General features: G+C 52.9%; 4 protein-coding genes across 4 annotated transcripts; 3 read left to right on the plus strand and 1 right to left on the minus strand.

The window, feature by feature from the left end:
- The first annotated feature begins 1,205 nt into the window (after positions 1-1,205).
- QC763_710000 (uncharacterized protein) lies at positions 1,206-4,972 on the plus strand. Its single transcript, XM_062915990.1, has 5 exons — positions 1,206-2,451; positions 2,511-3,088; positions 3,147-3,509; positions 3,568-3,916; positions 3,998-4,972. Exons 1-5 carry the CDS (start codon positions 2,014-2,016, stop codon positions 4,235-4,237), a joined length of 1,968 nt encoding a protein of 655 aa, XP_062762003.1. The 5' UTR covers positions 1,206-2,013; the 3' UTR covers positions 4,238-4,972.
- Positions 4,973-5,390: 418 nt separating this feature from the next.
- Positions 5,391-7,302, plus strand: PDA1 (alpha subunit of pyruvate dehydrogenase; the record flags this gene model as incomplete). The annotated part of the gene is made up of 4 exons (XM_062915994.1): positions 5,391-5,844; positions 6,076-6,209; positions 6,278-6,732; positions 6,791-7,302. The coding sequence occupies exons 1-4, from the start codon at positions 5,698-5,700 to the stop codon at positions 7,300-7,302; spliced, it is 1,248 nt and encodes a 415-aa protein (XP_062762004.1). The 5' UTR covers positions 5,391-5,697.
- An 842-nt stretch (positions 7,303-8,144) lies between these two features.
- On the plus strand, positions 8,145-11,289 carry cdc17 (ATP-dependent DNA ligase Cdc17; the record flags this gene model as incomplete). Its single annotated transcript, XM_062915995.1, has 3 exons — positions 8,145-8,179; positions 8,276-10,574; positions 10,638-11,289. The coding sequence occupies 3 exons, from the start codon at positions 8,145-8,147 to the stop codon at positions 11,172-11,174; spliced, it is 2,871 nt and encodes a 956-aa protein (XP_062762005.1). The 3' UTR covers positions 11,175-11,289.
- A 553-nt stretch (positions 11,290-11,842) lies between these two features.
- On the minus strand, positions 11,843-13,035 carry MNP1 (54S ribosomal protein L12, mitochondrial). Its single transcript, XM_062915996.1, has 2 exons — positions 12,541-13,035; positions 11,843-12,384 (listed from the first exon to the last, which is right to left on the minus strand). Exons 1-2 carry the CDS (start codon positions 12,745-12,747, stop codon positions 12,055-12,057), a joined length of 537 nt encoding a protein of 178 aa, XP_062762006.1. The 5' UTR covers positions 12,748-13,035; the 3' UTR covers positions 11,843-12,054.
- Positions 13,036-13,144: the final 109 nt, after the last annotated feature.

The raw sequence follows: 13,144 nt of genomic DNA on the forward strand, positions 1-13,144 counted from the left end.
TCAGATTTTGGGGGAGGGGAGAGAAGTTATCAGGTTTTATTTGGGCATGTCCGGGTGTTTTGGGTTTCTGAGAGATGAAAGATGAGCGGCAGGTTTAGACGATCATTTTGTTATGACAGGAGGGGAGCGTTGGATGTTACGATGAATCGTTGGGGTGGGTGTCAAAGATGGATGGATGGATGGGACATTCAAGAATCTTAAGAATCTTTGGCAGACATCCGGGTTTTGACTTACACAGTTCAGTTTCAGTGACACCAGGGTTCGGATTTGGGAGCTGACTGCAGTTAATAATATATGGACTGCCTTTTTGCTGCAGGGCATGATGTAAATCCTAGAAATAATACCTGTTGTGTATAGGTAGGTTAATTTTCATGTGGGCTGTGATGCAATGTACCTAGCCAGGGACCTGTAGTTTAAGCAGACAGGACCTAGGGTCAGTCCGTTTACGCCGTGTTTGTTACCGTGGCGCTTTTCATACAATGAGCGGCGAAGAGGCGTGGGTTTGTATACCCAGTGATATTTCCAGCTAGGTGGTTGTTAGTTCGGGGGATGCCGCTGCTATTCTTGTTGTAGACAGATAGATGAATGTGTGAGATCGGTGCATGCATGACGGGCATGGAGATGAGGTAGGAGGTCGGGGGTGCCCTAGTAAAATGCAAACGCCGGATTTGCTTCTTGGACGAGTTCTGTGCGAAGGTCACTCCGGCCCGAAGGGGGGCAAAGTCAAAAGAGAAAGGGGGTGTTGCTCCATGTTATTGTTAGGTTGTGAGTTGAGATGGTGGATTCGAGAGGAGAGAAAGTCCCGTTGAGAGTCTCACGGGAGGGGGCTGGAGGGGGACCACCGCTAAGGCTGCTGCGGGTTTGGTGTGTCGCTCGCTGATGCTGATGCGATGCCGTGTTTTGATCACAGACTTAAGTAGAGATCCAAGAGTGAAAAATGTCAAATGCCCAACTGCCAGCAACGGCCATGGCAACATATACCTGTCCAGCCAGATGGGCCAAACGGTAGTATTGCTCGATAACACATCGTCGCTGGCTCCATTCGAAGGGGTCTTGATCGCAGTGGTCTGCAGGTGGCGTAACTCCCTGGCTGGAGTCGCGGAGGGGCGCTGGGCGTGCAGGTTTAGGCTTGGGTGGGGCCCAACCGCTGACACACATAGAGAGAGAGAGAGAGGGCGGGCGGGTACCAAGTTACAAGTCCCAGTCTCGAACAGAACAGAGCAAAAGGAAAGGAAAAGGGACGCCCCCTTCCCGCCTCGTATTTCTTCTGCTTCACCTCCCCTTCTCAGCCTTCACTCGCACCCTCACCCTCACCCTCACCCTCACCTTCACCTCACTCACCCTTTGGTTTTGATGTGTAGCTAGTTATGGTTGTGTGTGTCTCGTAGCCATTCTTTGTTCCGTCATCCATCCCTTCTTTCCAAACGCCTCAGCTCGGGCAGCCCCAGCCGGACCCGTTCGAACTTGCGCGCGCGCGCGCCTCCCGTCGCCCTTAACAATTCCCTGTTTCGGTTTCGGCTCTGCCGTCTCCTCCTGCCAACTTTCAGATTGAATTGCCGGCCAACGCTGACCACCAACCACCACCACCACTACCAACCACCAACTGGCGACCTTCCCCCCCTGGCCTGGAACCTCCAATCCTCTTCGGCCTCGACGACTTCAATTTTCTTTCTCTTGACACTTCCCCCCCCGTTCGAACCTCCGAGCTCCTCCCGTCACCGTGGCGATTTGGGTCGGGATATCCCGAGACTCACACCTTTAGCGGCTAGCGCTTCCCGGCACCCGCGACTCGAACATACCGCTGCCGTACTCAAAACTGCCCAAGTGTTCTTACGCCGCTCACTCTTTTTTTTTGTGTACCTGGATTTCGTGAGGGTGTGGTGGAAGAGAAAAAAAAATCATTGCTTGGTCCCTGACATCGCTGTCGTCTTTCTCTCGAATTCCCAGCCTGACCCGCCAGGCCGCCTCAACACCACCTACCTCTTCAACTGGTAGTGTGCCTACACATACGAAATGTCCTACAATCCTCCAATGAGTTTCTCCGAGAGGAGAGGGGCCGTCTTTAACGAGGAGTTGTCGCTGAATACACATCATGGCATCAAGAGCCTGGCGCAACCGCGTCCCAGAGGGCCACCAACACCGAGTATGAGCACGCCCGCGGCAGACTTCGATCAGGTTACCGGCTCTCCACCACCTCCACCCACGCCGGCGGCATCCCCAGGACCATCCAACTCGAGGCCGGATTGGAAGAGCGCCGACGAAACCGAGGAGGCCTACCTTGCTACGATTCGCCAGTACTTTGTCAAGTGCAACAGTGCTCAGAGGGGGCGGCTGCTGTCTGATCTGCTGAATCTCTGCACCAGTCAACAGCTGAGCTTTGTGCACCAGTTTGTCAGCCCGCTGCTGAAGAAGGATCCATTCACTACTCTCCCAGATGAACTGTGTCTTAGAGTTGGTCTCGCGCTCCCCGGCTTTGCGCCTTTGCATGTAACTGACCGTGTACCGCTTAGATCCTCTCGTTCATCGACGATCCCAAGGTGCTTGTGCGCGCATCGCAAGTGTCCCGAAGATGGCGGGATTTGCTGAGTGATGACATGACGTGGAAGAATCTATGCGTAAAGCACGATTATCAGCGTAGGATGTCGGAAGTCCAAGCTATGCGGGCAGAACTCTACGGTCATGCTCAGCGAGACGACGGTGCGGCCGCCGGGGACTGTTCCGGCGCGCTCACGTCCAACTCGCTACCCACGTCGTTTGGAAGCAGCACCGGCGCGCGGCCGAGGCTCACGTCGTACAAGTCACACTTTAAGCAGAGATATCTGGTTGATGTGGCTTGGAGGACGGGCGGGCGGAACATCTCCAAGAATCTCACCCAGGATGGCGGTGTGGTCACGAGTCTGCATTTGACCTCCAAGTACATCATTGTGGCTCTTGATAATGCCAGGATCCACGTGTTTGATACCGAAGGAAACGCGCTTCGCACCCTGCAGGGCCATGTGATGGGTGTCTGGGCTATGGTGCCCTGGGATGATATCCTGGTCAGTGGTGGCTGTGACAGAGAGGTTCGGGTTTGGGACCTGACGACTGGGTAAGTTCCATCATGGGTTTGGTGGTCATTCGGTTCTGGGCTGACTTTTGGATCACAGAAACTGCCTGCATACGCTTAGGGGTCACACCTCCACGGTCCGCTGTCTTAAGATGTCAGATGCCAACACGGCCATTTCCGGATCCAGAGACACGACCCTTCGGGTTTGGGATATCAGAAACGGCACACTGATCAAGCTGCTTGTCGGCCACCAGGCCAGCGTCCGGTGTTTGGAGATCAAGGGTGACATCGTGGTGTCTGGCAGTTATGATACCACCGCCAAGGTGTGGAGTATTTCCGAAGGTCGCTGCCTTCACACGCTTTCGGGGCATTACAGCCAAATCTATGCAATCGCCTTTGATGGCTACCGGGTGGCGACTGGCAGTCTTGACACTAGTGTCAGGATTTGGAATGCGCAGACAGGGTAGGTTTCCATCTGACCTCTCGTCAAAAGTCCAATGCTAACTAACACAATTCCACAGTGAATGTCAAGCTGTTCTCCAAGGCCACACCTCCCTCGTGGGTCAACTGCAAATGCGCGGCGGCACACTCGTCACGGGCGGCAGTGATGGCTCTGTGAGAGTATGGTCGCTCGAGAGATTCTGCCCTATTCACCGGCTCGCCGCCCACGACAACAGCGTGACGAGCTTGCAATTTGACGACACGAGGGTTGTCAGCGGAGGTAGCGACGGGCGAGTCAAGGTCTGGGATCTCAAGACTGGCCAGCTGGTTCGCGAGCTTATCACGCAGGGCGAGGCTGTGTGGAGGGTTGCGTTTGAGGATGAGAAGTGCGTCGCGATGGCGCTGAAGAATAGCCGGACCGTCATGGAGGTAAGCACCCCACCCCCCCCTTTTTTTTTTTTTTTTTTTTTTTCGTCCTGAGCACGCAGCGGAATATTGACATGTGTACAGGTTTGGAACTTCTCGCCACCAGAAGAAATGCTCAACGACCGCCCTGTTATCCCATTAAAGAGAACCCTCGACGCCCCAGCACCAGACGGCAGCAGACCACTCAGCGCCTTTGCTCTGGACTACCGGGGTGCTGGAAGCAGTAGTAGCGGCAATGGAATGCTTGACGTCGATATGCCCGACGCAGGACCGTCCACCGCGCCACTTCAACAGAGCGGTGGCATGTTTTTCCGGGATCCATGAATACGAGATGATTCTCAACGCTATGGTACATACACACATACACTTATGATGTGAAGTGAGAAAGGGGGTTTATCATTGTTGGCGTCATCCGCTGATTTGCTTATTTTCTTTTTTGGCTGGTTATTATTTTTGCGCATACCCCCATTCTTGTTGGTTTATTTATCTTTTGGGTCTCAGCGGCTACATGATCGTTCTGTATCGAATTGGGGGGGGGGGGTGGTTGGTCGTATGGAAACGAAGGGTATCGACTGGATGGAGTTTTTTGTTATGTTTGTTGTATGTTGGTTATTAGGAAACTGGAGGGAGGAAATATGTGATAGCGCATTGTTATGGCGTTGTTTTTTTGTTACACACTTATTTCTCTCTCATCTTCAGGCTTTCTTTTTTGGACGGTGCTGTCAACTCTGTATAGAAGACAGCCGAATAAATATGAGAGCAGTGGTTTTATTATCAGACATGAATGAGAGCTGACGGTGGTGGTGGTGTAAAGTGGAGGGGGTTTGAGAGGGATGAGTGTGGGGTGAGCTGAGTGAGTGGATTCCGTTGCTGATATCATTTGCATTGGGCGTCGGGGGGGGTGTATCGGTGTCTTATCAGATCGGTCAGGTCGGTTCGGATGGGCCGGAGAGCGATGCGGTGCGGCGGTGTTTTGTGTCCAAGTACGGAGTAAGACTTTTATCCACCCGTGTATAGACGAGAAAGAGAGAGAGAGTAAAATATATATTCTCGTCTTTTGTCCTTGATATCTTGAATTGAAAAGCTGCCAGGCCTTAACTCCGAACATACTCCGTTCACTGGTGGAGTTCCCAAGTCCCTGTCATGGAAGATGAAGTCAGCGGACATAGCACGGACAAGATGTGTTTCTAGATCTGAGATTTGGTGACACCAAATCTAAAATGCTTACGGGACTTCCCCCCGTGGGCTCCGATAGGGACTTTTCTTCCACGAAGGTTGATAATACCGTAGCAATTGACTAAGAAAGAGCGATTTTTTTTATTCCATAAAATAAAAAGGGCCGAGAATGCGCAAAAACAGCTCTGGAAAAGTCCCACTCTTGAGGTTCGGTTGTATCCGTGCTTGCGGCCCCTCTTGTGTGGTGCTGTCACTGTTGGAAATGCTGGCAGGTGGGGACTTTTTGCAGCAAAGGGAGAAACCCCAACCATGTCTGGCTTCGCTTAAACAAGGCTAGCGCGTAGATTCTCAACAAGCATCACCGCCCCCCAACGCCAAAAACTTGGGGGACCCATTCCTTTTTTGCAGTGCTGCTGTGCTGTTGCTGGGCCCTGCTGTTGCTGAGAAGCTGCCACACCTACCTCTCCCACCCTATCCAGCTCCCGACATCGCGGTCCCTTCTCGCTTGGACCTGACCATCCCTCTCCGTCCTCTTTTTTTTTTTCCCTTCACCTTCTTTTTCCCTTTTTTTTTCATTGCGCAACCAACCCTACCCCCCATCACACAAAATGTTCTCGCGAGCCACCCGGTTAACAAGGACGCTGCCCGTCCGCGTTGCTGCTGCCCGCGCCAGCCCTGTCACGGCTTCGCTTGCCCGGAGGACCGTCACCACCAATGCCGCTTCGGCGCAGGTTGACAAGAGCTCCGTCCCCCAGGTATGTTCAGTGTGGAGGTGTAGCAGCTTGTGTCATGAGTAGGAACTGTGCTTTCCGGACCCACCGGGATGCTTGGATATCGAGGGGACATTATCGTTTGCATTGGGGGAATGTTTGCGATATATCTGTTTTATTTGCGAAAGTTGTCAAATCGCTCTTTTTTTATTGTTGAGGTTTTGCGTCACTTTTTTTTTCGTCTTGTCACTGATATTGTTATTATCACGACAACAGTCCGAAGATGAGCCCTTCCATGTCACCCTTTCCGACGAGAGCTTCGAGACGTACGAGCTCGACCCCCCACCTTACCAGCTTGAGGTTACCAAGAAGCAGTTGAAGCAGATGTATAAGGATATGGTTGTCGTCAGGTATGAAAGGCACATGGGTTTTCGGAGGTCCGTGATCTTTGTGCTGACGCAACGATACCGGATCATAGACAAATGGAGATGGCTGCCGACAGACTATACAAGGAGAAGAAGATTCGGGGTTTCTGCCACCTCTCCACCGGTCAGGAGGCCGTCGCCGTCGGTATTGAGCATGCGATCAACAAGTCGGACGATGTCATCACCTCTTACAGATGCCACGGTTTCGCCTATATGAGAGGCGGCACTGTGCGCTCCATCATTGGCGAGCTTCTTGGTCGCCGTGAGGGTATTGCGTACGGCAAGGGCGGTTCTATGCACATGTTCGCCAAGGGCTTTTATGGCGGCAACGGCATTGTCGGCGCTCAGGTGCCTGTCGGTGCCGGGTTGGCTTTTGCCCAGAAGTATACCGGTGGCAAGAAGGCTACTGTTATCCTGTATGGTGATGGTGCTTCCAACCAGGGTCAGGTGTTTGAGGCTTTCAACATGGCCAAGCTTTGGAAGTTGCCCGCCCTTTTCGGGTGCGAGAGTGAGTTTCCAGACACTGCTACGAACATAGGGGTCATTGCTAACATTGTGGCTCTCAGACAACAAGTACGGTATGGGTACCTCCGCTGCCCGCTCCTCCGCCCTGACCGATTACTACAAGCGCGGCCAGTACATCCCCGGTCTCAAGGTCAACGGCATGGACGTCCTTGCGGTCAAGGCGGCCGTCCAGTACGGCAAGCAGTGGACTGAGGAGGACAATGGTCCGTTGGTTCTCGAGTACGTGACCTACCGCTACGGTGGTCATAGTATGTCGGACCCCGGCACCACCTACCGCACCCGTGAGGAAATTCAGCGTATGCGGTCCACCAACGATCCCATCGCCGGCCTCAAGCAGCACATTCTCGACTGGGGCGTAGCCCAGGAGGACGAGCTCAAGAACATCGACAAGGAGGCGCGCAGCTTCGTCAACGAGGAGGTGGCCGCCGCCGAGGCCATGGCCGTCCCTGAGGCCACCCCCAAGATCCTGTACGAGGACATTTACGTCAGAGGCTCCGAGCCCGATTTCATCCGTGGCCGCATCCTGGATGAGAACTACTACTTCAAGCAGTAAATGGTTGGAGAGTAGAGTGGCGGTGAGGTGGTGAGGTGGTGAGGGGTTGAACAAGAGGAAAAGAAAGAGAGAGAGAGAGAGAGCCGCTTATACAAACAGTGAAATTACTCGAGCTTTGCCGCTGAGCATTTGGTTTTTTTCTCGTGTGGTTGGCCTTTTTTTGTACATTACCTTCCTAATCGTCCGTCATAGAGCTTTCGGAGGGAAAAATACGGTTATGAAGAAAATGATTTTTGAGATTTGGGAATGGGACAATGGTGCTTTTCTTTTCTATTTGCTTTGCGTTTTGCGACTGAGTAATGCTTAGAATATGCGGACGGTGGTATACATATGGGATTGAGAAGGATATTTTCATATGGAGGGCAAGTCCCTCGATGCATTAAGCTGATGCCTAAGCTGGGACCCTTCGATGCTGCCTGAGGATGAACAAAATGGCCCACTTTGCTCATGTGACCATGCTACTTTACGCGAGAAGATTAGGGGAGGGAAAACGCGTCGGAAGCGCGTCATTCTTGTCCTTCCAATTGGTTTGTCGTCGTACATACCTGCCGATTTGAAGCACCCTGTCACCGCTGCCCGCCTGCCGCCCTGCCTGCTGCCTATTATTGTTATTATTATTATCACCATCATTATTGGACGTGGACTTTTTTTTCTGGTTTTTTTGCGACTACTTTTTATAAAACACTTGCTAGTTCTAGCAACAACAAATTCAAGAAAAGCTGGCTCCTCGGCTTTTGTCATTTTTGTCTTTTACTGCGATCTTCCCGCGACAGCAACAACTTTTACGACGAGGATTTTATTGCTCGAGGGCACTGTTTAGTGCTGGTGGTGGGTTGATTACGATGCCTCCTAAGGGGAGTAGGCAGGCTACGCTGGGGTATGTATTGCCTGGTTGGGAGGAGGGGCGGTTGTTTTGTTTGCGATTTATTGGGGCAGAGAGGACAGTTGGGACTGACTGAGTTGAACGGTACAGGAAATTCTTCACCCAGGCCAACGGCGCTGCGATTCCGGAGCCAAAGGTGGTGGCGCAAAATAAAACGCAGACGAAGTTGAGTTTTTCAACCAAGGTGGGGGAGGAGCAGAGCCCCAAGAGGAAGAAGAAGGATGAAGAGGAGGAGGTGAGCTCTGATGCTGAGGGGGGAGAGGAGGGGGTTAAACCGGTGGAGAAGAAGAAGAAACGGGGCCGGCCTGTTAAGGCTGCCATCATCACTACGACGGAAAAGAAGATGAGAAAGAAGGAGGTTGATGAGGATGGGGATGAGAGCATGGAGGATGCGGAACCTGCGCAGAAAAAAGCGAGGAAGGGGGGGAGGAGGGTGGTGAGGGATGAGGAGGATGGGGATGAGAGTATGGAGGATGCGCCGGCGCCGGTTGAGGATGGCAGGGTGTCCTCGCCGGAGGGGTATCAGTATGAGAAGGGGAGTGAGCCGAGGATGTTGAATGCGACGCCGAAGAAGAGGCAGGGGAAGAAGGTGAGACAGGATGAGAAGGAGTGGAATCTGGGGGTGGAGTCGCCGGAGGGGTATGATTATAAGGGTGGGAGTCCGCCGAAGCTTTTCAAGGGGGATAGGTTGGTTGCTGTTGGGGGGAAGAAGGTTGGGAAGGAGGAGGCGGGGAAGAAAGAGGGGGAGAAGGCCGGGGAGAAGGCGGTTGAGAAGGAGGAGGAGGTTGTCAAGGAGGGAGAGGAGACGGCGTCCTCAGCTTCGGATGTGGAGATGGAGGAGGAGGAGGAGAAGCCGGAGGTGGCCAAGAAGGTGAGGCAGAAGGTGCAGGCTACGCTTAAGAGTGCTGATGAGCATCCTTTTCCTGACTGGAAGGCTGGGGAGCCGGTGCCGTATGCTGCTCTCTGCACTACGTTTTCGCTGGTGGAGCTCACGACGAAGAGGCTGGAGATTATGGCGCACTGTGCGCTGTTTTTGAGACAGGTTTTGAGGCTCACGCCGGATGATCTTTTGCCGGTGGTGCTGCTTATGATCAACAAGCTTGCTCCTGACTATGCGGGTATCGAGCTGGGCATCGGAGAGAGTTTGATCATGAAGGCTATCGGAGAGTCGACGGGCAGAAGTCTGGCGATTATCAAGCAGGATCAGAAGGAGATTGGTGATCTGGGCTTGGTGGCGGTCAAGAGCAGGTCGACGCAGCCGACCATGTTTAAACCAAAGCCATTGACTGTTAGGGGTGTGCTGAAGGGGCTGATGGGCATTGCCACGACAACGGGCAATGGAGCTCAGGGGAGGAAGGTGGATGGGATCAAGAAACTGCTTTCCCAGGCTGATGCCAACGGGGCGAAGAAGGTTGATATCACCAAGGACAAGGGCGGGCCGAGTGAAGCCAAGTATCTGGTCAGGTTCCTGGAGGGGAAGCTGAGATTGGGTCTGGCGGAGAAGTCGGTCATTGTCAGCTTGTCACAGGCGGTAGTTGCGCACGAGGCGGCTCAAAAGGGGGTTGCGCCCAGTGCGGCTGACTTTGAGAAGGGCGAGGCGATCCTCAAGACTGTCTACAGCGAGCTGCCAAGCTACGATGTCATCATTCCGGCTATGGTTGAGCACGGGATCATGAACCTGAGGGATCACTGCAAGTTGAGGCCTGGTGTTCCCCTCAAGCCCATGTTGGCCAATCCTACCAAGGCTATCACCGAGGTTCTGGACCGGTTTGAGAACAAGCTTTTCACTTGCGAGTACAAGTACGATGGTGAAAGAGCGCAGATTCATTATGTGGCAAAGGACACTGCTGAAGAGCTCAGCCAGTCGGCCGCGAATGCCAGCAAGGAGGTGGGTAATGGTGTTGCGGCGATCTTCTCGAGAAACTCGGAGGATCTGTCCAAGAAGTACCCTGACGTCTTGGCCAAGCTGTCTACTTGGGTCAAGGATGACACGAAGAGCTTTGTCTTGGACTGCGAGTCGGTTGCTTGGGATGTGGATGAGAAGAAGGTGTTGCCTTTCCAGCAGCTGATGACGCGCAAGAAGAAGGACGTCAAGATTGAGGAAGTCAAGGTCAAGGTTTGCGTCTTTGCGTTCGATCTGCTTTATCTGAACGGGGAGGCGGTGGTGAACAAGTCGCTCAGGGAGAGGAGGGAGCTGTTGTACAAGTCGTTTACTCCTGTCGAGGGCGAGTTTGCGTTTGCGACGTCGATGAATGGGCAGGAGCTGGATGAGATTCAGACGTTCTTGGATGAGTCGGTCAAGGCTTCGTGTGAGGGGTTGATGGTGAAGATGCTGGATGGGGAGGAGAGCGGGTATGAGCCTAGTAAGAGGTCGAGGAATTGGTTGAAGGTGTGTTTGGTCTTTCATTCCACATCGTCACAGGCGAGCAAAAAGTGTGCTAATGTAAAACAGATCAAGAAAGACTACCTCGCCGGCATCGGCGACTCGCTCGACCTCGTCGTCCTCGGCGCCTACTTTGGCAAGGGCAAGCGCACCTCTGTCTACGGCGCCTTTTTGCTGGCGTGCTACAACCCCGGCACGGACACGTACGAAACGGTCTGCAACATTGGCACCGGCTTCAGCGAGGCTGTGCTCGAGGAGCTGCATGCCCAGCTCTCCAAGATCACGATTGATCGCCCCAAGCCGTTTTACGCCCACAGCAGCGGGGGCCAGCACCAGCCGGACGTGTGGTTTGAACCTAAATATGTCTGGGAGGTCAAAACGGCGGACTTGACGCTGAGCCCGAGGTACAAGGCGGGGATGAAGGAGGGGGTTGACCCGAGCGGGGAGAAGGGGATCAGCTTGAGGTTTCCGAGGTTTATCAAGGTGAGGGATGACAAGAAGCCGGACGAGGCGACGAGCAGTCGGCAGGTGGCGGAGATGTATCGGAAGCAGGAGAGTGTGAGTAAGAGCAAGGGGCCGAGTGTGGATGATGATTTTGAGTATTAGGTACTCATTGGAGGAGGGGTGTTTCTTGTTGTATAATATTTTCGTCTTTATCATAAAAGTGAAGCATGGGAGTTTAGATGATAATCAGTCGTTGATATTGAGAGTTGTGGTGGTGGTTTTTTTTTTTTTTTTTTTTTTTTTTTTTTTTTTTAGTTTTAGGCATTTTTGGTTTTTGGCAAAGTGTATATGTATGGTCATGCCTGAGAAAAAAAAAAGGAATTGGTGTTTACTTTAGTTTTTTTTACATCAATTGATGGAGGTATCTTACCTTTGGGGAGGTCGGTAGGTAAATGGTAGGAGTTGGGTAAGGGGATTAGGGAAGGATATTTGTGACGACTGAAAGGGGTTGGTGATGCTGAGAAGGAGGTGAGCGGTGATTTTGGTGGAACATATCAAGGGAAGGGTGTAGATAAAAAAGGAGGAGAAAACATGGTGGGTTGTGAGATGAGTGAAGGCCTGCTGATAGACCTTTAACCGAGTGTGAAATGACAATCGGGGTTTGGTGTGCTGTGAGTCAACTCATGAAAATAGTATAAAAAGACAAAAATTTGTTCTTGTTCCAATTCACCAGTGTGCTTTGTTGATGAAGGGGTCTCTCTGGGAGGACTTTGCGATGTATGTTTCCCTGTGACACCTCACAGACATGATCATAAAGTAGGGGTGATGTTGGTATAATCAGTTGTAATGTTACATGCCTCTTTCTCTTTTGTACATGCAGCAATAAAGCCACGGGCTGTCTCTCTCTGTCTCTCTCTCTTTTTAATACATCATCACACATGTTGTTGGTCTTGCCCAACCCATCCAACCTCTCCTCTTCCCCTCCCAGTCAGATATAGCAAAACCATTCTTTCAAACAACCCAAATCCCCCACTTCCCCTCCTTACTCCATCACCACAGTAGCACCCAACTCCTTCATCGTCGCGACAATCTTCTCGGCCTCGTCCTTTGGTACCGACTCCTTCATGAGCTTGGGCGCGCTCTCGACAAACTTCTTGGAGTCTACTAGGGAGAGACCGAGCAGGTTCTTGACCTCCTTGATGACCTTGGGCTTGGCGCCGGCGTCAAAGGCCATGAGCTTGACGGAGAAGAGGGTCTTTTCGGCGGCGGCCGGGGCGGCGTCCTCGGCTTCTTCGACGGCAGCGGGGGCGGCGGCTGGGGCGGCGGCGGCAGCGAAGCCACCGACGGGGAGGTCGGGGATGTTGAGACGGGACTATAGGTAGGGAAGGAAAGAAAAAGGCCACGTTAGTGACATGGTCTTCTTGTAATGTAGTCCCGTTCCGGTTATTGAATTCGGTTATCGGTGGTGGTAATTTGATATTGCCCCTCCAACCGTGTATATAATCCCCTCCTGGGAACATAATCCTACCTTCAAGCTCGCAACAAGGTCGGCCGTCTCCAAGAGGGTCAATTGGCTAATCTGGTCGACGATGGCCGAGATCTTGGGGCTGGTCTCGGTTGAGTTGTATCTCCTTTGGAGGGCCACGGCGGAGGAGGTACGGAGGGGTGTTCTGGCGGCGGTGGTGCGGAGCTGGCGGACGCAGGATTGCGCGGCGTATCTGCACGAGACGGACATTTTGATCTGGATTGTGAAGTGAGAGGTTCGAGGTGGTGAGCTTGTGGGTGGCTACGGCCGTGTTGGTTCTCTTCCGTCTTCGTCGTCGTGAATCCCGGAGATTTTTTCGCCCGTCGTTGAACGAAAAGTTCTGGCTGGCGGTTGATTGGCTGGGAAGCTTGGGCGCAGGGGTGTTCGTCTGGAGAGCTTGGCAATATGATGTTTAAGAAAGCTTGGGCCATCTACTCTGTACCTTAAAGGTCTTGCACTGGAGCAAAATAAATCCGGTGTGCTGAAGGGCGCTGTTTTGGCGCTGTGACAAGGGACGGCTTCAGTGCCCGGTGTGGTGCGCTGTGTGGGTCACCCCCAGTCGCTGAAATGCTGCAGGTGGGCACTGGCCGCTCATGCATGGAGGTCG

This window comes from Podospora pseudopauciseta (assembly GCF_035222475.1).
Source record: "Podospora pseudopauciseta strain CBS 411.78 chromosome 7 map unlocalized CBS411.78m_7, whole genome shotgun sequence".
NCBI classification, from domain to species: Eukaryota; Fungi; Ascomycota; class Sordariomycetes; order Sordariales; family Podosporaceae; genus Podospora; species Podospora pseudopauciseta.

Coding starts and splice junctions, on each gene's coding strand:
- QC763_710000 (XM_062915990.1), top strand. CDS start 2,014: ATGTCCTACAATCCTCCAATGAGTTTCTCCGAGAGGAGAGGGGCCGTC. Junction 2,452..2,510: donor CAGATGAACTGTGTCTTAGA/GTTGGTCTCGCG, acceptor TGTACCGCTTAG/ATCCTCTCGTTCATCGACGA. Junction 3,917..3,997: donor ATAGCCGGACCGTCATGGAG/GTAAGCACCCCA, acceptor ACATGTGTACAG/GTTTGGAACTTCTCGCCACC.
- MNP1 (XM_062915996.1), bottom strand. CDS start 12,747: ATGTCCGTCTCGTGCAGATACGCCGCGCAATCCTGCGTCCGCCAGCTC. Junction 12,385..12,540: donor ACCTTGTTGCGAGCTTGAAG/GTAGGATTATGT, acceptor CCCTACCTATAG/TCCCGTCTCAACATCCCCGA.